Source organism: Carcharodon carcharias, chromosome 13 (assembly GCF_017639515.1).
Source record: "Carcharodon carcharias isolate sCarCar2 chromosome 13, sCarCar2.pri, whole genome shotgun sequence".
Classification (NCBI taxonomy): domain Eukaryota; kingdom Metazoa; phylum Chordata; class Chondrichthyes; order Lamniformes; family Lamnidae; genus Carcharodon; species Carcharodon carcharias.
This window is the reverse complement of record NC_054479.1, coordinates 145,164,463-145,188,136: the sequence shown is the minus strand read 5'-3', so window position 1 is coordinate 145,188,136 and position 23,674 is coordinate 145,164,463. Positions and strand designations below refer to the sequence as shown.

Below are 23,674 nucleotides of genomic sequence, written 5' to 3'. Positions count from 1 at the left end.
AATGAAACCAAACCCCAGGATTATAAACATAACGAATAGGAGCAGGAGCGGACCATTCTGCCCTTGAGCCTGTTCCACCCTTCAATAGGCTAATGGCTGATCCTCAACCTTAATCTCACTTTCCCATCCAATCTCATGTCTTGTGATTCCCTGAAAATCTAAAAATTTACCAATCTCAGTTCTGAATTATACACAATGACTGAAGGTCCACAGCTCCCTGGAGTAGAGAATTCCAAAAATTTGCATCCCTCTGACATCTGACTCAAACCTGACACTTAGAATTCTCTAATGTTGAAACGAACATACAGAGTATGAACAGAAGTAGCCATTTGGTTCCTTAAGCCTGCTCCACATTCAATAAGGTCATGGCTGATCTGTTTGTGTTTTGAGTTCCAATTTCCTGTCTACTCGCGATAGTCTTTGACTCTACTGACTAACAAGAATCTATCTACCTCTGCCTTAAAAGTATTCAATGGCCCGGCCACAACCACCTTCTGAGGCAGAGAGTTCCAAAGTCATACAACCCTCTGAAAAAACATTTCTCCTCATCTCTGTCCTAAAAGGGTGACCCCTAATTTTAAAACAGTGCCCCCTAGTTCTGGACTCACTCACAAGAGGGAACATCCTTTCCACATCCACCTTGTCAAAGCCGTTCAGCATCTTGTATACTTCAACCAAATCACCCCTCACTCTTCTAAACTCCAGTGGAAACAAGCCCAGCCTGTCCTACCTTTCCTCATAAGACAACCCACTCATTCCAGGTATCAATCTAGTAAACCTCCTCTGAACCGCCTCCAACACATTTACATCCTTCCTTAAATAAGGAGACTAAAACTGCACACAGTATTCAAGATGTGGTCTCACCAATGCCCTGTATAACTGAAGCATAACATCGTTATGTTTATGTTCAATTCCTCTCATAATAAAGGAGAGCATTTGATTAGCCTTCTTAATTTCTTGTTGTACCTGTACTAACTTTCTCTCATGCACTAGAACACCTAGATAGATCCCTCCGTACCTCAGAATTCTGCAGCCATTCTCCATTTAAGTAATACTCTGCTTTTTTATTCTTCCTGCCAAAGTGAACAACCTCACATTTTCCCACATTAAACACATTAAACTCCATCTGCCAGATTTTTGCCCACTCACTCAACCTATCTATATCCACCTGCAAACTCCTTATGCCCTCTTCACAGACATACTTTCCTACCTATCTTTGTGTTGTTTGCAAATTTAGTACCATGCCTTTGCACCCCTCATTTAAGTCATTGATGTAAATTGTAAAAAGTTGAGGTCCCAGCACAGACCCCTGTGGGACTCCACTTGTCACATCCTGCTAATCGGAAACAGGCCCATTTATGTATACTCTGTGTTTTCTGCCAGCCAGCCAATCTATCCATGCTAATATGTTACCCACTACACCACACACTTTATTTTCCGTAATAACCTTTGATGTGGCACCTTATCAAATGCCTTCTGGGAATCCAAGTGCGTCTGCAAGCTCCCCTTTATCCACATGTTGCTCCTTCAAAGAACTCCAGTAAATTGGTTAAACATGATTTCCCTTTCACAAAACCATGCTGACTTCCTCTGATTATCTTGAGTTTCTCTAAGTGCTCAGCTATAACCTCCTTAATGATTGATTCTAGCACCTTGCCCATGACAGATGCCAAGCTAACAGGCCTATAGTTTCCTGTTTTCTGCCTCCCTCCTTTCTTGAAGAGAAGGATCATATTTGCTACTTTCCAAACTAATGGAAATTTTCCAGAATCTAGCGAATTTTGCAAAATTAACACCAACACATCTACTACCTCATTAGCCACCTCTTTTAAAACCTGAGGATGAAGTCCATCAGGACCCGGAGACTTGTCAGCCTCCAGCCCCATCAATTTGCTCAGTACTGCTTCCTCAGTGATTGTACTTTCACCAAGTTCCTCTCTCCCCTCTGCCTCTTGATTTACAGCTATTACTGGAATGTTTTTTTGTATCCTCCATAGAGATGATAAAAGTATCAACGGTACCATCAATATATCCAATTGAGTCAAATTAACTACTTGAGCATCAGTCCATTCGAAAATTGTCATGTACACCAGCATAAATATAAAGCACATCATTTGATAGAAGAATTGGTCAGAAATATAGAAAGTTTGTTCAGATCAAGCACTTAAGTCATCATTAACTTACCATTGTGATGTTGATCAGAACACTGGCTAAGAGGGTCACCATTCCTGATGTCCTGTCTTCTGGTGCGCCTGAAACAGGAATGATCTGTGTGAGTTTTGGGTGCCTGTTCCCTTCAATGGATTAGTGTCTCTATTGAATCAAATGCTCTGTTTCTATGAAAGCAAATACTTTTAGATCAAAGACAGGATTGGAAAATATCAGGCCACTGACAAGATTAAGAAACTATTACCTAAAGTTGGTCTTCTACATTTAGGGCAAAGTTGATTCAGAGATGAATGTATTGGCTAAACTCTTATCTCGGAATGATTTGTGTCTAGAGGGTGCTTCAGTTTGAGTTTGTATAAAACTACAAAGACATTTGATGAGATTGACGCTTCCTGAAACTGCAATGACTCATTTCTGCCGATTGTGTGGCTGCTCTTATTTTCTCCAGGGCCTTATGTTGACTCAGCAGGGTGTCCGCCTGATACAGACTCCTATAATCAGCAAACCAGCTTCCTGCGAAATACAGTTATAGACAAGACTGGGCAATCTGCAGTTTCCTTGGGTGTTGCTGAAAAAGAGACAAGTCGAAGCTTTTCGACTTGCACTCATTAGGACAATTCAAGAATACCAATATAAGGGGAAAACAACAATTTATACTGTATGTGAAAAGAGTGCTGATTGGTTGGCAAGTGGACTCTGGGAAGTTTCCTTGGGTGATCCAGCACCAGCGGAGCCAAAAAGAGAAGTTTTATTTATTCCAGTGGGACTGGGAGGACTGGGCACATTCCTCTGGGCTCCACACCTAGGCTGCCTCCATACTGGGTACTCCCCAAGAAAACACTCACTCCCTTCTACAGCTATCTTTTTCCAACAGGGTTCCTGATATTGCAGGAGCTTGGACCTGTCAAGCTGACTGGGGCATTAACATTCCAGCCCCAGCCCAGCCTCAGGATGATGGCCGGAAACATCAGGTGGCAAGAACATCAAGCTCTCTCGTTATTGTTGTTCACTCACTGTTACACTTGTTATAGGCTGCAAAACCTGGAGTTGTCATCACTTACCACACTCAACCCTGCTCCACGTTTTCAGTGGTAAAGCCTTGTTTCTCTGTGCAATTCTCAATTAGAAAGCTGGTTTGAGATCTGTCTGTAGTTCCACAAGAGTCTTTGAAGTTTATAGTATTGTAGCAGGTGCCCCAAATATAATAAGGTATTCTGTTCCTAAACTCAGCAAAGTACGTTTAACAACCACAAAACACTCAGATTCCATTTACAACTGAATAGATTAAACAATGTGAGATAAAGGACATTACAATAAATTTACTTAATTTACCTTTTTCTATCATTACTTGACTTATTCCCATTTGTACATTGCTGACGCTTCTAAAACGTGTTCACTATGCACAGTCCATAAATATAGTTTCTGCACTGGTTTACTACCTCAGTGAAATATTACCACTGATTCTGGGCATGATGTTGAGCTGCATTAAATTCAGAAGCTAAGCAGCTGAAATGTAAATCAATAACCTTCTCCTTGTATTCAACAAGTATTGATCACGGATACAGGAATACGAGAACACAAGAAAGCATTAAACAAGAAATTGTCGTTTAACTGATCACATCTTTCTTTCCACAGACCCTCAAATTACCATGAATCCTCCCAGCCCAGTTAATCTCCTGGGATACCCTTATATAAAATTGCTCCTTGCTTACAATGCTTAATCAAGTGAAGCTGCAGAGTGTCAGTTTAACCCTGCATCCTACATTCCTCACAGGAACAGTCCGGCACTTTTCCATGACTATTACTGTTTGATATACCTGGTGGTGTGGTTGCTGGTTTCTTATTTATGTGGCCTATATTTTCTAGAGAGACTATATCCTTATTCTGGTAATTATTTCAAATTGGTTGATTAACACTATCTGATAAGATAGCTTGCAGAGTAGGTATGTCTCTCATGAGTATAGACTGTTTCATCCTCTCTCCCAAGTGTCAAGCACATGGCTGCTGATCTCACAGTTACATCATGGTCTACATCGCTCATTACCATAAATATTCTATTACCCATTACACTATACCTCCCCACAAGTCCAAATCCTGGAACTACTTTCTTAACAGCACTGTGGATGTTCCTGCACCTGATACGACCAGGTATTCACCCTGCTCGGCAGGGCACAACAGAGATTTAAGTTTCTTTTTCACGAGGATATATCTTTTCCAAATCAGAATGTATTTAACTGTTTATGATGTGAGCAATAAGGAGCAATCAAACAAGGTTGTCTTGAGTGAAAGAAAGGGCAAGTTTATTAACCACTAAACCTGACAAAATAATTAAAACACAACATCAAGCAATCAAGCCTCATGTAGTCATTAGGGCACACACACACACACAAACAGACACACACACATATAAACACACACACACAGACACACACACAGACACACACACACACAAACACACACAAACAGACACACACAAACAGACACACACACACACAAACAGACACACACACATATAAACACACACACACAGACACACACACAGACACACACACACAAACACACACAAACAGACACACACAAACAGACACACACACACACAAAACAGACACACAAAAAGACACACACACAAACAAACAGACGCACAAACAGACACACACACAAACAGACACACACACACACACACACAGACACACATAAACACACAAACAGACAGACATACACACACACACAAAACAGACGCCCAAGCAGACACACACAAACAGACACACACACACAAAATAGACGCACAAGCAGACACACACAAACAGACACACACACACAAACAGATGCACACACAAACAAACACACACATACACACACACACACCAGAAAAAAGGGAAGTTAGAGTCCAATTTTTAAAAAGTTAAATGAATATACGGTTGTGTCCTTTGATTATCCTTGAGGTGCAGATTTTAAACACTGTGACCAGTTTGAGTTAGTTGTTCTCTTGGATGTGGTCAGATGTCAAAGATGTTGTTATGATGAGATCTCGGTTCACTGGTAGGTTTCTGGTTAGAGTTGGCTTCTTGAACCAGGTGACACGCTTATTCCAAATGAGAGAGAGGGAGAAAGAGCCCTCAGCTTGTTTCCTCTTCTGGAGACTTTCTTTACACCACCTGAGTTGCTTGCAATCTCTCTCAAGTGGCCGTAGTCTTGCCTTGAAATACTTCACCCAAGAGGTTTTGGGTGGTTCTGTTTGTGGTAGCCATTATTTTAATATCCAGTACTTTTCATTTATAATGTCTCTTCCTTAGACAGTTACGAGTTTTGATGAGTGTCTGGGTTATAGGAAATGTCTTTCTTTTCACACTTCCCAGAGGGTGATTTGTTTGTTTCTCACCTTCACTTTTGGAACGAGGCCCTTGTATTTTTAAGGCCTCATTCCAAAGTGAAGGTGAGAAACGAAGGCGAGGCAGTTTTCTCTGTCTCAGCTCAAACTGCAAAAGTTCCAGTCAATTGAAAATTGAAAAATCATATTTTCAAAAATAAAGAGGCAGAGCCTTGTGATAACACCATATGGACTGCAGCCTTGTGATAACACCATATGGACTGCAGCCTTGGGATAACACCATATGGACTGCAGCCTTGGGATAACACCATATGGACTGCAGCCTTGTGATCACACCACATGGACTGCAGCAGAGCCTTGTGATAACACCACATGGACTGCAGCCTTGTGATAACACCATATGGACTGCAGCCTTGTGATAACACCACATGGACTGCAGCCTTGGGATAACACCATATGGACTGCAGCCTTGGGATAACACCATATGGACTGCAGCCTTGTGATCACACCACATGGACTGCAGCAGAGCCTTGTGATAACACCACATGGACTGCAGCCTTGTGATAACACCATATGGACTGCAGCCTTGTGATAACACCACATGGACTGCAGCCTTGTGATAACACCACATGGACTGCAGCCTTGTGATAACACCACATGGACTGCAGCAGAGCCTTGTGATAACACCACATGGACTGCAGCCTTGTGATAACACCATATGGACTGCAGCCTTGTGATAACACCACATGGACTGCAGCCTTGTGATAACACCACATGGACTGCAGCCTTGTGATAACACCATATGGACTGCAGCCTTGTGATAACACCACATGGACTGCAGCAGAGCCTTGTGATAACACCATATGGACTGCAGCGGTTCAAGGAGGCAGCAAAACATCACCTTCTCAAGGGCAATTCAGGATGGACAATAAATGTTGGTCCAGCCAATGACCCCCACATCCTATAGATGAATAAAAGAAATATATTCTATCAATTTCTTAACAACGATGTTAAACTATGCTTTCAACTTTCTACATTGTATTTCTGCAACTTGCTTCTACTGCTATAGATTCTATCCAACTCCAACTCTTGCCCTGCTTCACTCTATAAGGCAGCTCCACTGTGGGCAAGGGGGAGAAATTTTTAGGAAAAGAAGATAAGACAGCACCATTTTCTGCAATGGGATGTATCTGTAAGATGATAGGAAGATGGAATTCCTGTACAGGGTGCTGAAGACTCTGCTTTGGTTTGGATTCTGCACTGAAGGACAGCTCCAGTGGGAAGAAGATTTTCAGCTGAGACTGAAGTGCAGGTGTCAATTTGCTTTCAGCCAAGGTAACAGGCTCGACCCTCCCTCTGTCTGGATGATCCTCTGTGGACTCAGGCATGTTGTTCCTGCTGGACAACTCTTCATACTTAACCAGCGATACACAAGACATTGCACTGGTGCATTCTATAAGGCAAAGATCTGAAAGTTGCTCTGCTGCAGTAAACTCTGCTGACTCTTCATAATTAAACAACAGAGACCTCATATAATTCGGTAGATTGGAAAGATGCACCAAACTCTATGACCTCATCTCCCACGGGATCATCGGTGTCACAATGGCCTCACCTTCATTACCTTCTTCTCGAGAGAGCCAGACCAGGTCCGAAAGGTCTTCCTGCAGAGGGCCACCATTTGTTGCTGTGCCTCCCATATCCATAACCTCCGGCCCAGCTTTGAAAAGAACTGAGAGATCCACAAACTTAACATCCTCCTGGATGGTGTCTCTGTGATGGAGAATGAATTCCGGTCCATGAATACACCTCACCAACGCTGTAGGATGAAAATCCGTCTGCTTCTACATATAACTTGGGAAATCCTTCCATTAAAGGTATCTAGCGGTCCAATTGAAGGTCATAGTCTGTTTTTCCAAAATATCCAGTAGCATACCAACATCTCCACTCAATAAGGATATGCATTGATTGTGAACAACGTACAGACAATCAACAATCTGTTGTCACTTGTAGTGAAGGGTGGTAATTATCCAATCTTTTATTGGAAGGTTGGTTCCACCTGGACCTTGCAATTTAAGATCTGATGGATAGAGAGGTATTGACTGAAGCCAGACCAAATGATCAGCAAGCATATAGTCCTGATTAAGACCATTTACTTCGAACCATAGATCCATAGCAAAATTACAGTGCAGAAAGAGGCCATTCAGCCCATCTTGTGCACCAGCCAAAAAGAGAAAAAGAAAACTCGCCACTAATTTTAATCCCACTTTCCAGCACCTGGTCCATAGCCTTGCAGGTTATAGCACTTCAGGTACAGATCCAGGGAAATTTACTTCCCCTAGAAATTCTGTAATTTTGCTTCCGTCATTATTTCCAATGTCTTGGATAGTGTGCATTTCATGAATATTCTCTTTCCTACCTCCTGTATTAAGAAGCATTTGAAATGTCCAGCCTTCCTGCACTGGGAACATTGCGCCCCTGCTTGACAATCTTGGCATCTGTGCTGTTCCTTTGCACCACAGCATAAGCACCTCAAAACGGCTGCTGTGGGGTTAACCGCCATTTCACCTCTTTTCTCAGGCTTTTGCATGGGCCGGACCACTGGGTTTGCGCCTACCAAGTTAATGGAATCATCTAGTGCCTCGGTGTCGCAATGGATTATAGCTGGTTTATCTCTGAGTTTGACCTGCATTGAACTGCTTGATCTAGACAGAGGTTGTCCTTAGTCCGTAAAAAATCCAAAAGTTTTTCATCACAGACTTCAAAGACAATTGGGTTGTTAATATGTTCATCTTTAAATGCACCCTATCTACAACAGCTAGCTAGGCGCTATAGATTGGTAAGAAATAATTCAGTGAATTCCTCTGGTGTTTGGGATCTTTAACTAAAGTACACTCACTCAATCACAAGGTTTCATTTTAGACTAAAATACATGCCAAATGCTTGAAGGACAGTGTCTCCTCCAACCCCCTGTCTCAAGAGGACATCGTCGGGGACCTGTCCTACGGCAAAAAGGATGGTGCTTCTGTTCTTTAGCATGAAGGCCCAATGCTGTTCAATAACAGAGGAAGAGTTCCTTCCATTATTCCGACTTTTGGCCTCTCTGTGGACCCTCGAGACTTTTAAGCAGGCAGGGTAGGGGCAGTGACTGCTTGACAGATATGGACCTTGTCATCGCTTTCCACTTTGCCTCCTGCTTAGGTATATTTGTAGATTCTTACTTTGATCAGATTTTCCTGCTCTTTCTTGCCGTGGTCCTGTCAATGGCACCAACTCTTCTTTAGATTGGTGTCACCAGTCCTGCTACCAGGTTTGATATATGTACGATATACATGCGTGGTTGCTAGTTTCTGCTTTGCGTGGCCTATCTTATCTTGAGAGGCAGTAGTCTTACTCTGATAGTTACTTCAAACTGGTTTACTAGCACCGTGTATAAGATAGGTTACAGAGTAGGTATGTTTCTTGTGCATACAAACTGTTCCATTTCTTCCGAGTGCCTAGGACTTGACTGCTGATGTCACTGTTACATCACGGTCTACATCACTCATTGCCATTGCTATTCTATTAACCCATTACATTTACCACCCTTGATGTGTCACTGCAGCATCTTGAGCAGAGTTTTGCCCTTGTTGGGTGGGCTCGGCATGGGCAGTTGGGAAGCCGTCTCTGTGATACGTGAGCGGCAGCGGCTCAGCACTGCCTGTGTGTGTGCAGGGGTGGCGAGCGAGTGGGGGGGGTGAGGGGGGAGCTTGGCGCTTGCGCGCAGGGGCACACTGGGAAAGCTCTCTGAGGCACAGAGCTGCCTCAGGGAGATGAAGGTTTTAAAACATCATAAATAAAGGTTTTAAAAATGTAATAAAGCACGTCCCCTCTGTCGCATGAGCAGGGACATGTTATGAATGGGATGTAAAATTCTTTATTTGCTGTTGGAAACCTCATCCCGCCTGTGGATGAGGTTTCCTAAAAAGTGCGAAGGTCGCTTGGCCTTTTTGCCTCCCCACCAACTGTAAGGTTGGACAGGCAATGAAAAATTGAAGTTAATTAATACTTTAATGGCCATAATAGACCTTCTAGTTGTCAGCAGGTGTGCAGCCGATTCCTGACTGAACTATCATGCGACTGCATATTGACGTTGGGATGCTCGCCCGACATCATCGTGAGTCATTTCACTGTCAAGCAGGTCGGACACGCGCCCACCATCTGAGGTGAAAATTCTGCTCCTTGTGTTTTATGGATCATTTAAACTAGCTCTACCCGTATTTTTACCTTAGAAAGTTTCCATCTATTTCCAAAATAAATATTTATCCATTTTTATATTTTTGAAAAGATAAAATTAAGTTGTTAATTTGAGTTAAGAATATGAATCCACATTCAACGAGGTATAAAAACAAATATTTAAGCCACACTTCCAGCTGGTTAACTTTTGGTGCCATCCAGTTTTACAATCGTGGTCCAGTTTTGCAAATTAATTGGACGTTCCATTCAGCGCTTTTAAAATATGAACTTATCTCTCTTCTAAACTTCTCTTAATAAAAACTAGTTTGGTGACGGTATCTTTATAATTCCTTGTTATTCTGCTCTGTAACTTTTTCATTACATTCTGAAAGTCACAAGCCCAAAACCCCATTCAATATTCCAAACATTGTCTGATATTATAAGCTTACTCCATTTTTTTTCAGCTTCAAGTCACAGGCTCTTGGTGTGCATCCCAGGGTGTGGCTAGTGTTATAATCTTAAAGAGCTTTTCACTGACAAATTGTGTATCAGTGAGCATGAATGACAATGCTCAAATCTGTTTCTTTTTCACACCTTTGCTGTTGGTTGTCATGCTATTGTATAGGTGTTATATGTTTTTGTTTTATTCATCAGTATTAAACTCCAAATGTTGTTCCTTGGTCATCTACTTAATTGGATCAAATCCCTTTAAATGCTGTTAAGCTCTTTTGGCCACATCATTTGTTATCATCAGCAATCTATGCACCTCCAAATCATTGATGAATATCTGAACAGCAGAGAATAAATACCTTTGAAACGTTATTAATGCCCCTTTCTCCATTTGTTAGCTCTCTGTGTTCTATTGCTAAGCTAATTTTCAATCCAGATGACCCTGTTTCCAAAACAATTAGGGCTACGTGGCAAGAGCAAGGTGGTGGAACTTATTGGATAGCTCTTTCAAAGAGCCAGTACAGACACAATGGGCCAAATGGCCTCCACCTTTGTTGCAAGGTTCTATGATTCACCCTGTAGTACGCTGCAGCTATTTCAGAATCAGTTCCACTTGAAAAAATGATCAACAATAACAAACGAGCTTGAAGCCAAGCCAAATTTCTAGCTGATTTTTTTGGTTGTATTTTATGGCCAGTTCAGAGTTATTGTAAATTTCAGATATCAGCCAACTTACACAAATTTCCATTCTCCCCAATGTTTATACCTCACTCTCGAATCTGAGCATGGAATAATCTGATGTAACTGAAACTTGTCCAGTGCATACATTAGAATTTAAAAACAAGAAAGGCAGTGAAGAGAGATTCGGATTTCAATCAGATTGTTGATATCAGACTGATTCAAATTAATTTGCTCTGACAGGTAGAATGGGGTAATGTCAAATGCAATTGGTGGAACTTGAACAAAAACAGAATGTAATCAAACCAAAACCTATAAACTCTTCTTCCAGTTAAGAGATGACAACATGGAGAAAACATACATTCCTAGAGATCCATTTGGAGCAACATGTAAGTGACGTTCACTGCAATGAAACCAATTTCCCGAGGTGGAAGTCTGTACTAAAAACCAGGGCCAAAATTATTAGCTTTACAGTTTGCCCGGCCATTTTAGTTCAATTAACCATGAGTAACTTCCCAAACCACATAGATTTATAGCTAAGGAACAAAGAGGTTTTAAGCCAAGGTGATAAAAGAGCCTCAACTTCCTGAACTTTCATCTTGCTATTTTTAAAGTGTACAAAACATAAAAGTAGGAATTTCAGTAATCCCTGTTAAAACAGTGATTGTCAGGAGGAGAGAATAAGTTGTGCCAAGAATTTCATAATCACTATAATGGGACCGTCTTAACACATCTGGAAAATGAAGCGTTACAGTGATATTTGATGTCTGGGTTCTCATGGTCACGCTGTTGTTAAGACATATTTAGGAGGCAGGTGTGGTTTAATCTCTACGTGGTAATGTGCTGAATACAAAATCATATTCTATTTATTTGTTTAAAAACATATACTTGAAGCATGAGGTAACTCTTCTTTAAATCAGGGAGATGGAAGCAGACTACACTTTATGAAAACTATTGCGCATAATTCAGACAACAGTTTCTTGGGGTCTGTCTTGATACACTTTTATTACTTAACAAATGGTCATTTATATTCCCTCAGCATATATTCAAGTCATTGTTTAATATCGACACACTGATTGAGTTATATTCTTGATATTTTAGCTTCTGGTCAACTTTCTTGTAACTGGGAATCTACACAAACGATAGAATTGCATGGCTGTTAGCAAAGACATATTCTCGCTCTGTCAGGGTGGTGTTCCAGTGCAGTAGTCACTTTGATGGAGGTTTTTCCTTAGACTGGAGCATAGTGGAAATGCAGCATTGACACTCCTGACTCCAAATTGTTATCCAGCGAGGAAAAGTGCTGTTATATACTTGTAAGGTTAATGCCTATGTTGATTTACACAGAAAGGAACTCAAACTAACAGGTCAATGCATTTTTCACCAGTACCATAAAACATCATTTCCAACCCCATATCATCAAAGAATAAAGCCTAAAAATGGAGAGCAATCTAGCATTCTGGAAACAGGAGCAGCAAACCAGTGGCAGAACCCATTCCTGCTAAATACAAGACCTTTCTGGGTCTCACGAGAATTCCTAAAGGAATAGCCTGGCCGCCTCTCCATTCTGAGAAAGTGTCTACTGAGATTCCACATTAAGCAAAAGTTTCACCTTCTACACAAGTAGCACCAGGTGTACCCCACAGTAAACAGGCATGTCTGTTCAGGGCTGTACATGGACTCCACAATACCATACTTAAATGACCATTAATTGCAGAGAGATTGACTGGTTGGCATTTGAATTTGGGGCTCATCAGTGGAACAGTATTCGAAAGGCAATTTTGATACAGATTTTTAGCCAATTCCTATAGGAACTCCTACACACCTCAAACCTGCTCACCCTTTGATCCTTTCTCCACCCTCACCTCAATGGAGCAAAGCAACACAATACCATCTGGAAATGCCACTAACTCTATCAGCAGGCAGTTTAGTAGTGCCAGTTTCTATCCTAATATTGAAGTGATTTCCCCCCACACACCCTCCACCCCCACACACCCTCCATCCCCACACACCCACCACACACCCTCCACCCCAATTCTGCATGATTTGGGACAGGTCATGGTGAATTCAGATTGGTGAGTAGAAGATTCTCTTTGTATTGCTTTTGAAATGCATTTAAATACATGTTCTATATTTAATGAACATGCAGAAAGTATAGGGTTGTGACCCCATTTGACCCCAACATTGGGGTTCTGACTCAAAACACAAAATCCTGCCCCTTCTTCCAGAGTAGATCTTGTGGTGAATGTAAAAATCAAGCTGAGTCAAGTTTAATGCTGGTGTATTCTGGGAAAACCCTTTGGATTTGCTAATTCCCATCTCTCACTGTGAGTATGTGTTTCTGTTGATGATTATGACACTGTGCTAATTAATGAGAAGTTGCAGCAAGATTAGAGTAAGATGTAAGAATTCAATCTCTTCTACGACACTATTAACTTGGAAGTTAGTCTAAATTATTAGCACATGAGAGTTGCATGTATCCCATAAGAAATATATCCCTGTCTTCCCATTGAGAAGCATAAAAGTCCCCGATCATGCAAAACAGCTATGGACATTAGGCTTTGAACATGCCAGACTCAATAACAAAATTCGGGACTATAATAAATTTGAAGGCTAATTTGTAACTGATACCCCATCATATTCGCACTCTTTGACACAATCAACAATTTTTCCAGCCAAAGTGTGTCAGTTCCATTTTTAATGTGAAAATTTCAACCATGAACCATTTGAATGATATGAATGATCCAAATATGATAAACCCTGTGAAGTAATTAAAATAGCTGGGCCATGAAGGTCCCTCCAGGCACAATATTGTTGTCTGACACGGAAACCTTCGTTTATTCAAATGGTTCATGGTTGAAATTTTCACATTAAAAATGGAACTGACACACTTTGTCTGGAAAAATTGTTGATTGTGTCAAAGTGTGCAAATATCATGGGGTATCAGTTACAAATTACCACCAGGGGATTGGTCAGGGGAAACAACTTCTGCACAAAGGATGTTAGACTAGTGTAAGAGGAGACTTATGAAATGAATAGTAAAAAATTACTTGAGGAGGCAACTAGGTCAATGTTGTCCAATACGTTTGCCACTCACGAGATTTGGTGAATTAGCCACACACGTGTGGTGAATTGGTGTCGCTCACACAATACTGACTTGTGTTCAAGTTGTAGTGGTGGGTATGTGCATGGGTGTCACTGGCGAGACCACAGTTTGTCACCCATTCCTAACTTGAGCAAGGACAAATCAACCATGTTGCTGTTAGACAGGAGTCACATATCAGGCAGACCACAAATATGTTCATCAAAATATAGTTCAGTTGTCAGGTTTCAAGTGACCTGGTAGTTAAAGACAAATTTCTCAATGAAACAAGGAAAAAGGTCACCCTTTGTTACCTTCTCTCTTCCTGTTCTCTCTGGACAGAATTTTGCCCTTGGTGGGCGGGCTCAGCAGGGGTGGGGAGGGAGCAGTCAGGAAGCCAACCGCCATCCGCGATTGGGGCTGGACCGCGACTTTGTGCTGTCGAGCCAATTGAGGTCCACCCAGCGTGAAACGTGTTATACAGCTCTCAGTGCTGCCTTTGTGGGGGAGCAGGAGGGCGAGCGTGCAAGTTCACACATGTCCTACAAGTGCGCACAGGACAAGATCCATGAGGCAAAGAGCTGCGTCAGGGGGATGAGGATATTAAAAAAATAAAAATAGGGCAGAATTTTGCCCTTGATGGGCGGGTGGGCCCCACCGGCTCGGCGGCAGGCAGACAGCCAATCGCTGCCACCAAAACGGGCCCCGCCGCCATTTCGAGTGGGTGGGCCAATTAAGGCCCACCCAATGGGCTGCCCGATGGGAAGTGCTATGCGCTCCCTGAGCTGGGGGGAAGAGGAGGGGTGGGGGGTTTAGGGCGCGGAGGGGAGGGGTGCGGCGGGGGGAGAGTAGGAATTCCCCATCTGTCAAAATGCGATCTTTCACGCATGCTCACACTGCTCCCTGAGACTAAGTCCTGCCTCAGGGAGAAAGCTGAAAGCCTTATAAACTTAAAAAATAGAAGGATAAAAAAAATTATCAACATGAACCCCTCATGTAACAATGTCACACAAGATGAGACATGTTAATAAATATCACATCAAGTTTATTAAAGTTTTTAAAAACAGGCATGAAACCTGATCCCGCTGCTGGATGAGGTTTCCTGTATTATCAGAAGCCGCTGGGGCTCCTGGCCTGTCCGCCAGCCTTAAGGTTGGAGGGGCAGGTCTTTATTCGGCTTAGTTATCCTGTCAGTGGCCTTAATTGGCCATTGGCAGGTTGGCGGGAGGACAGCTGGTTTCACTGCCTTCTTGAATATTTAAATGGAGCGGGATGACCTCGGGGGTTCCTCCCAACATCATCCCGCGTCACTTTCTGGTCGGAGAGCAGGCCCCAGCCCCAAATCCCCGACGGGAAAATTCTGGCCATAAAGAATTTGAAGGTGTTAAAAAACATGTCCCTGCTCATGTGAGTCTGTCACATCAACAGGGACATGTTAGAAATTAGGATGATTTTTTTTGATGATGGATCGAAACCTGATCCCAACCGTGGATGAGGTTTTACAAAAAATCCAAAGGCCACTTGGCCTTTTCATCTGTCTGCCAACCGTTAGGATGGACAGTCAGCGAAAAATTACATTGAATTATATTGTTAATGGCCTTCATAGGCCTTTTAATTGTCGGTGGGCACGCCCGCCGACCGAAATATCGCGTGGGTGCGCGATAACAGTGGGATGCTCGCGTGACATCATCAAGCGTCACTTTACGCTCGATCAGTCGGGCACGCCTGCCCAAGGAGTAAAAATTTCTGGCCTCTAGATCCCTTTAAACGATGATACATTCCTGAATTTTCATCTTGCTATTTTTAAAGTGTACAAAACATAAAAGTAGGAATTTCAGTGGTCCCTATTAAAACAGTGATTGTCAGGAGGAGAGAATAAGTTGTGCCAAGAATTTCATAATCACCATAATGGGATTGTCTTAACACATCTGGAAAATGAAGCGTTACAGTGATATTTGATGTCTGGGTTCTCATGGTCACGCTGTTGTTAAGACATACTTAGGAGGCAGGTGTGGTTTAATCTCTACGTGGTAATGTGCTGAATACAAAATCATATTCTATTTATTTGTTTAAAAACATATACTTGAAGCATGAGGTAACTCTTCTTTAAATCAGGGAGATGGAAGCAGACTACACTTTATGAAAACTATTGCGCATAATTCAGACAACAGTTTCTTGGGGTCTGTCTTGATACACTTTTATTACTTAACAAATGGTCATTTATATTCCCTCAGCATATATTCAAGTCATTGTTTAATATCGACACACTGATTGAGTTATATTCTTGATATTTTAGCTTCTGGTCAACTTTCTTGTAACTGGGAATCTACACAAACGATAGAATTGCATGGCTGTTAGCAAAGACATATTCTCGCTCTGTCAGGGTGGTGTTCCAGTGCAGTAGTCACTTTGATGGAGGTTTTTCCTTAGACTGGAGCACAGTGGAAATGCAGCATTGACACTCCTGACTCCAAATTGTTATCCAGTGAGGAAAAGTGCAGTTATATACCTGCCCCTTCACTTCCTCTCTCCTCACCGTCCAAGGACCCAAACACTCCTTTCAAGTGAAGCAGCATTTCACTTGCATTTCCCCCAACTTAGTCTACTGCATTCGTTGCTCCCAATGTGGTCTCCTCTACATTGGAGAGACCAAACGTAAACTGGGCGACCGCTTTGCAGAACACCTGCGGTCTGTCCGCAAGAATGACCCAAACCTCCCTGTCGCTTGCCATTTTAACACTCCACCCTGCTCTCTTGCCCACATGTCTGTCCTTGGCTTGCTGCATTGTTCCAGTGAAGCCCAACGCAAACTGGAGGAACAACACCTCATCTTCCGACTAGGGACTTTACAGCCTTCCGGACTGAATATTGAATTCAACAACTTTAGGTCGTGAGTCCCCTCCCCCATCCCCACCCCCTTTCTGTTTCCCCCCCTTTTTTTTTCCAATAAATTATAAAGATTTTCCTTTTCCCACCTATTTCCATTATATAAAATAAAAAAAAAACCCACTAGAGCTATACCTTGAGTGCCCTACCATCCATTCTTAATTAGCACATTCGTTTAGATAATATCACCAACTTTAACTTTAATACCTATGTGTTCTATTGTACTATTGTTGTTGACATCTTTTGATGATCTGCTTCTATCACTGCTTGTTTGTCGCTACAACCACACCAACCCCCTCCACCTCTCTGTCTCTCTATCTCTCCGCCCCCCACACACACACCTTAAACCAGCTTATATTTCAGCTCTTTCCTGGACTCGAACTCAAGTTCTGTCGAAGGGTCATGAGGACTCGAAACGTCAACTCTTTTCTTCTCCGCCGATGCTGCCAGACCTGCTGAGTTTTTCCAGGTAATTCTGTTTTTGTTTTGGATTTCCAGCATCCGCAGTTTTTTTGTTTTTTTCAGTTATATACTTGTAAGGTTAATGCCTATGTTGACTTACACAGAAAGGAACTCAAACAAACAGGTCAATGCATTTTTCACCAGTACCATAAAACATCATTTCCAACCCCATATCATCAAAGAATAAAGCCTAAAAATGGAGAGCAATCTGGCGTTCTGGAAACAGGAGCAGCAAACCAGTGGCAGAACCCATTCCTGCTAAATACAAGACCTTTCTGGGTCTCACGAGAATTCCTAAAGGAATAGCCTGGCCGCCTCTCCATTCTGAGAAAGTGTCTACTGAGATTCCACATTAAGCAAAAGTTTCACCTTCTACACAAGTAGCACCAGGTGTACCCCACAGTAAGCAGGCATGTCTGTTCAGGGCTGTACATGGACTCCACAATACCATACTTAAATGACCATTAATCGCAGAGAGATTGACTGGTTGGCATTTGAATTTGGGGCTCATCAGTGGAACAGTATTTGAAAGGCTATTTTGATACAGATTTTTAGCCAATTCTGTCACATCAACAGGGACATGTTAGAAATTAGGATGATTTTTTTTTAATGATGGATTGAAACCTCAATCTGCCCGTGGATGAGGTTTTACAAAAAATCCAAAGGCCACTTGGCCTTTTCAGCTGCCCACCAACCGTAAGGATGGACAGGCAGTGAAAAATTACATTGAATTACATTGTTAATGGCCTTCATAGGCCTTTTAATTGTCGGTGGGTGCACCGGCCGACCGAAATATCACGTGGGTACGTGATAACATTGGGATGCTCGCATGACATCATCAAGCGTCACTTTACGCTCGATCAGTCGGGCACGCCTGCCCAACGAGTAAAACATTTCTGGCCTCTAGATCCCTCTAAATGTTGATACGTTTAGATTGGGGCAATGGTCTGTGGAACACTGTGAAAATAGGGTTGGCTTTCTGAAGGACAGCAGTCAAATTGCTTTCAAAATTGTGACACAAGGGATGCTAACTCTCTAGCTGAGAGTTTTGACAAAATAGTTGAGGTGCACGAGTGATGGACAGTGATGGGAAGACAGTGGTGTAGTGGTAATGTCACTGGATGAATAATCCAGAGGTCCAGTCTAATGCTCTGGGGACATGGGTTCAAATCCCAACACTGCAGCTGGTGGGATTTGCACTCAATTAATAAAACCTGAAATTGAAAGCTCATCTTAGGAGAAGTGACCATGACAATTATTATTGATTGTCATAAGTATCCATGGTTCACTAATGTCCTTTAGGAGAGGAAATCTGTTGGCCTTATCGGGTCTGGCCTACATGTGAATCCAGACCTACAGCAATGTCAAAGAGTCTTAGAGCCAGAGAGGTCTACAGCACAGCAAAATGTCCTTCAGCCCATCGGGTTTGTGCTGGTCAAACAAGTACCTAAATATTCTAATCCCATTTTCCAGCACTAGGCCCATATCCTTGTACGCCATAGAATCGCAAGTGCACATCCAAATACTTCTTAAATATTATGAGGGTTTCTACCTCTACCACTCTTTCAGGAAGTGAGTTCCAGATTCCCACCACACTCTGGGTGAAAGAATTCTTCCTCACATCCCCTCAAAACCTCCTGCCCCTTACCTTAAATCCAGGCCCCCTGGTTATTGATCCCTCCACCAAGGAAAAAAGTTCCTTCCTGTCTACGCTATCTATGCCCCTCATAATTTTATACACCTCAATCAGGGACTGGTGGACATGCACACCAAGGTCCCTCTGATCCTTGGTATTTCCCAGGGTCCTACCATTCATTGTGTATTCCTGTGCCTTGTTTGTCCTGCCCAATTGCATCACCTCACACTTATCTAGATTAAATTCCATTTGCCACTGATCAGCCCATCTGACCAGCCCATCTATATCCTCCTCACTATTTACCACCCCACCAATTTTCATATCATCCGTAAACTTACTGATGAACCCTCCTACATTCAAGTCTAAATCATTTATATATACCACAAACAGCAAGGGACTCAACATCAATCCCTGTGGAATTCCACTGGACACAGGTATCCAATCACAAAAACACCCCTCAACCATCACCCTCTACTTCCTGCGACACAGCCAATACTGGATCCAATGTGCCAAATTGCCTTGGATCCCATGGGCTCTTACCTTCATTATCAGTCTCCCATGTGGGACCTTATCAAAAACCTTGCTGAAGTCCAAGTAGACAGCGTCAAATGCATTGCCCTAATCTACACATCTGGTCATCTCTTCGAAAAATTCAAACAAATTGGTCAGACATGACCTCCCCTTAACAAAACCATGCTGACTGTCCTTGATTAATCCCTGCCTCTCCAAGTATAGATTAATTCTGTCCCTCAGAAATTTTTTCCAGTACTTTCCCCACCACTGAGGTTAGACTGACTGGCCTGTAGTTCCCTGGTTTATCCCTTCTGCCTTTCTTGAATAATGGTAACACATTGGCTGTCCTCCAGTCCTCTGGCACCTCTCCTGTGGCCAGAGAGGTATTGAAAATTATTGTCAGTGCCCCTGCTATCTCCTCCTTTGCCTTACTCAACAGCCTGGGATACATTTCACCTGGGTCTGGAGATTTATCTACTTTTAAGCCTGCCAGACCACTTAGAACCTCCTCTCTTTCTATGCTAATTTCTTAATTATATCACAGTCCTTCTGCCTGATTTCCATACCCATGTCGTCCCTCTCACTCATGAACACCAACACAAAGTATTCATTTCGAACCCTACATTTTCAGGCTCCACACACAAATTACCACTGGAGTCCTTAATGGGCCCTAATCTTTCCCTAGTTATCCTCTAACTTTTAATGTACATGTAAAATAACTTTGGACTTTCCTTTATTTTACCAGCCAATGTTTTTCATGCCCCCTCTTTGCCCTCCTAATTTCCTTTTTAAGTTCCCCCTACACATTCTATACTCCTCTCGGGTTTCCGCTATTTTGAGCCTGACATCACTTTTTGAAGCTTCCCCAGTTACCCGGTTCTGATCTCTCCACTATTCTATCGAGCTGTCTTGTGATGTCACTCTTGTTATTTTCAAGAAAAACTTACTGCAGGACACTCTTCCCAGACTGCTTCACCACGATGCTGACTGAAGGACACTCTTCCCAATGTGGTTGACTCATAACTACCCTCTGAAATGGCTTAGCAATCCACTCAGTTCAAGGGAAATTAGGGATAGGCAACAACTGCAGCCTTACCACATCCCATGAGAGAATAAAGAAAAAAAAAACTACATGGCTGCCAATGAGGGTTGAAATCCCCTATTTTGGCAAACTGTGGCACTAACATGTAAATGGGTTTAACCTTCATCTTAATAGATCTGTTGAAATCATTGCTTGAAAGGAAACTATTGGTATAAAGAGAGGGATTACCAGTTAGCCATGAGCCAAAGGTCTGTAAAATGTCCAAACATTCTGTGCCGATATGGCAGGTGACAGAGCATAAGCAAGTCAGAGTGCAGAAGCTGAAGCATTGAGGTTTGTTGAATCTTTTCCCTCTTTCAGTCTCCTAATATCTCAATTCTGCTAAAATAGAGACTGTTTATTCTTGAAAAAAATTGCTTTTTTAAAATAACCTAGGGCACACTGTCAGAAAAAAAAAACCTCTGTTTAACAGGTTGTCACCACCTTCTGAGAGGGTAGACAACAGACTTGCTTTGCAGAACAGTGGGATTGCAAAACCCTTCTGAAGTTGTTCTCCTGGCTCTGGCAGTGGGTGTATCACTGGCTCTGGCAGTGGGTGTATCAGTTTTGATTGCTGATGGTTTAAAGCCTCAAATCTATTTTCAAATAATGTGCATAAGTGCCATTAACGCTGCTTATATCTTGAATCATGTGGCGAATGAGGTGACCTGATCGCCACAATTTTGGTGAATGTTGAAATCCTATTGGACAACACTAGACACTATTTTTTTTGCAGAGGACAGGGAGAGGACAGATCTGAATACGTGAAAAATACCAAAGGAATGAGACCATTTTGTCCTGTAAGCTATGTTGCAACTAGGCAAAGAGCTGCCAATGACTGCCACACACCAGCAGCCAGATAATCCTCACAGGGGAGGCAGAAGAATGGATTTTAAAAACCTGAACCAATTCAGGGAAAATATTTTGTGAGAAATTCCTTTGTGTTCCCAAAGTTGATTATAAATGAGTCTCAGGAGATCACAATGACCTTGTGGTACATCATCCAACATCAGAGCTACATTCTGTGCACAATTATTTCAGTATTCTATAGAAACTCATTTGCAGCAAAAGAGCAACACTGCACGAGCCATTTTTAAGGTATTTATTTTGTTGTTTACTTTTATCATTTATGTTTATAAAATATGATTGTTCTCATTTTGTTCTCTCCACTCTGACAGAAATAAAAATCTCTCACAACTGCCTGTAGGCTCATTGGGCCATCGATGTGTTTAGAAGGGGGGGTAGGAAGAGTTGCTTTCACTCAAACTGGCATGTAAAATTGTAAGTTTGTGTTACAGTAAATTCCAATTGCTCAGAATTTTGAAACATAGAATATACAAATGGATATTTACATTTTTGCTGTTGATTAAATTATTCAGTTTCAGTTCCTGACCATGAGTGTGGCGTGGTGGCACAATGGTTAGCGCTGCTGCCTCACAGCTCCAGGGACCCAGATTCAACCCTGGCCTCAGGCGTCTGTCTGTGTGGAGCTTGCATGTTTTCCCTGTATCTGCATGAGTTTACACCGAGTGCTCCGGTTTACCCCCACCGTCCAAAGACATGCTGGTTATGTGTATTGGCTATGGTTAAATTACCCTGCCCTGGGTGTACCCTGTCTCACGCCCATTGTCAGTCGGGATAGGCTCCAACTCCCCACGACACTGACTTGGATAAAGCGGTTCGGGAAAGGTGAGTGAGTGAGCTTCCATTCCTGAACAAAGTTATAATTTTTAAGAGTTCAAATTGATAGTATCTATTAATATGGTCAGGGCTATTGTGAGTAAACTGTCCAGCAACAGAGAATTTAAGGTGTCTACTCAAGCTAGAATGGAGATACAAAGGTCATATATCTTCATTTCTTACTTCAAACAAGGGGTGACCTGGCCTCTGGTGTGACTGCTTAGCAAGAAAGTCAGATTGGAAAAATATCAGCCGCAAAACAGCCCCACATATTCACAAAAAACATAAACCTGAATCCCGGTGGAGTTTACAAAAAGGCAGCTAGAATATCAGATTCTCATGTGGTCTCGGAGTGAGTTAATAATCACGCTGGTACAGACTTGAAGGCAGCAGAAATACTAGAGACCATTAATGTGAGAAAACCCCAGCATTGAAAGGGTTATTTTAACATCTGAAAGGGAACAATTGGTTTAATGAGTGAGGGACGAAGAGTAGGAATGTGACATATTGCCAAACATAATTACCAAGTGCTCCCTAGTGTTGCACTGCTGCTGTCAGCATTGCCCATCTGCCTGGTATTTCCTCACTCAACGCTCACATAAATATTTACCGCTGCTATTGAAGCTTTCCTACTGAGGGTTTATGCTACACACCATCTGAACAGCAACACCTTCATTAGTGGGAAAGGTGCAAATACCAAAAATCTAAAATCTCTTCTACCTTTTGGCAGTAGGAAAGTATCTGGAACATGAGAAGCCATCCCAAGCACAGTAGGGGTCCCTGGCAAGGCAGCACTCGGCACAGGCTTTTCCATAAACATCACAACGATGCAAGGGGAGCTGAGACACGCCAATAGCAGAGCCGATATACAGTTGTTGCTGAGAACAAAATAAGAAATATTGATGAGATAATTGCAGTGGATAGAAAGAGATCATTTATTAGAACTGAGCAGGAAATGACATCAATTATTGCCTACTTGACTTTATTTGTGTTTATTTTTGGATGAGCACCAAGAGGCCCAAAAGCAAAGATGCATCTGTCAATCCATTATTACCATTAGAATCGTGTCAGATTCTGCTACATTTTTCCATGTGTTGCACCAATTTAAGGGAGCTAGTCTACACTGAATCGGTGTTTGAAGTTACTAAAAGATCAGTTATAAGACTTATTTATTCCCCTCATCATATTCCCCTTTAAACAGTGAGAATTAGTAACAAAATAAAGAGCAATAGCTTGGAGGAGTTGGAATAATTTCAGAATTTTCAGCCAATATCCATGGCTTGCTCAATTAATCTTTTTAAAAATTTGTCCAAGAGATGTGCGCTTCACTGGCAAGGCCAGCATTTATTGCCCATCCCTAACTGTCCTTGAGAAGGTGGTGGTGAGCTGCCTTCTTGAAGCATGTGGTGTCCATGTGGTGAGGAAAACCCAACGTGCTGTTAAGGATTTTGAATTTTGACCCAGTGAAAGTGAAGGAACGGTGATATATTTCCAAGT

At 42.2% G+C, this 23,674-nt stretch overlaps 1 protein-coding gene across 2 annotated transcripts in view; it reads right to left on the bottom strand.

Moving 5' to 3' along the window:
• The window catches only part of sema3ab (sema domain, immunoglobulin domain (Ig), short basic domain, secreted, (semaphorin) 3Ab), a 321,287-nt gene that overhangs the window by 23,815 nt on the left and 273,798 nt on the right, over nucleotides 1-23,674 (bottom strand). For both annotated transcript variants that reach the window (XM_041202609.1, XM_041202608.1), the window contains exons 15-16: nucleotides 22,898-23,055; nucleotides 2,185-2,252 (exon numbers count right to left, since the gene is read on the bottom strand). In XM_041202609.1, the coding sequence (XP_041058543.1) occupies nucleotides 2,185-2,252; nucleotides 22,898-23,055 (226 nt within the window). The remainder of the gene's footprint in view (nucleotides 1-2,184; nucleotides 2,253-22,897; nucleotides 23,056-23,674) is intronic.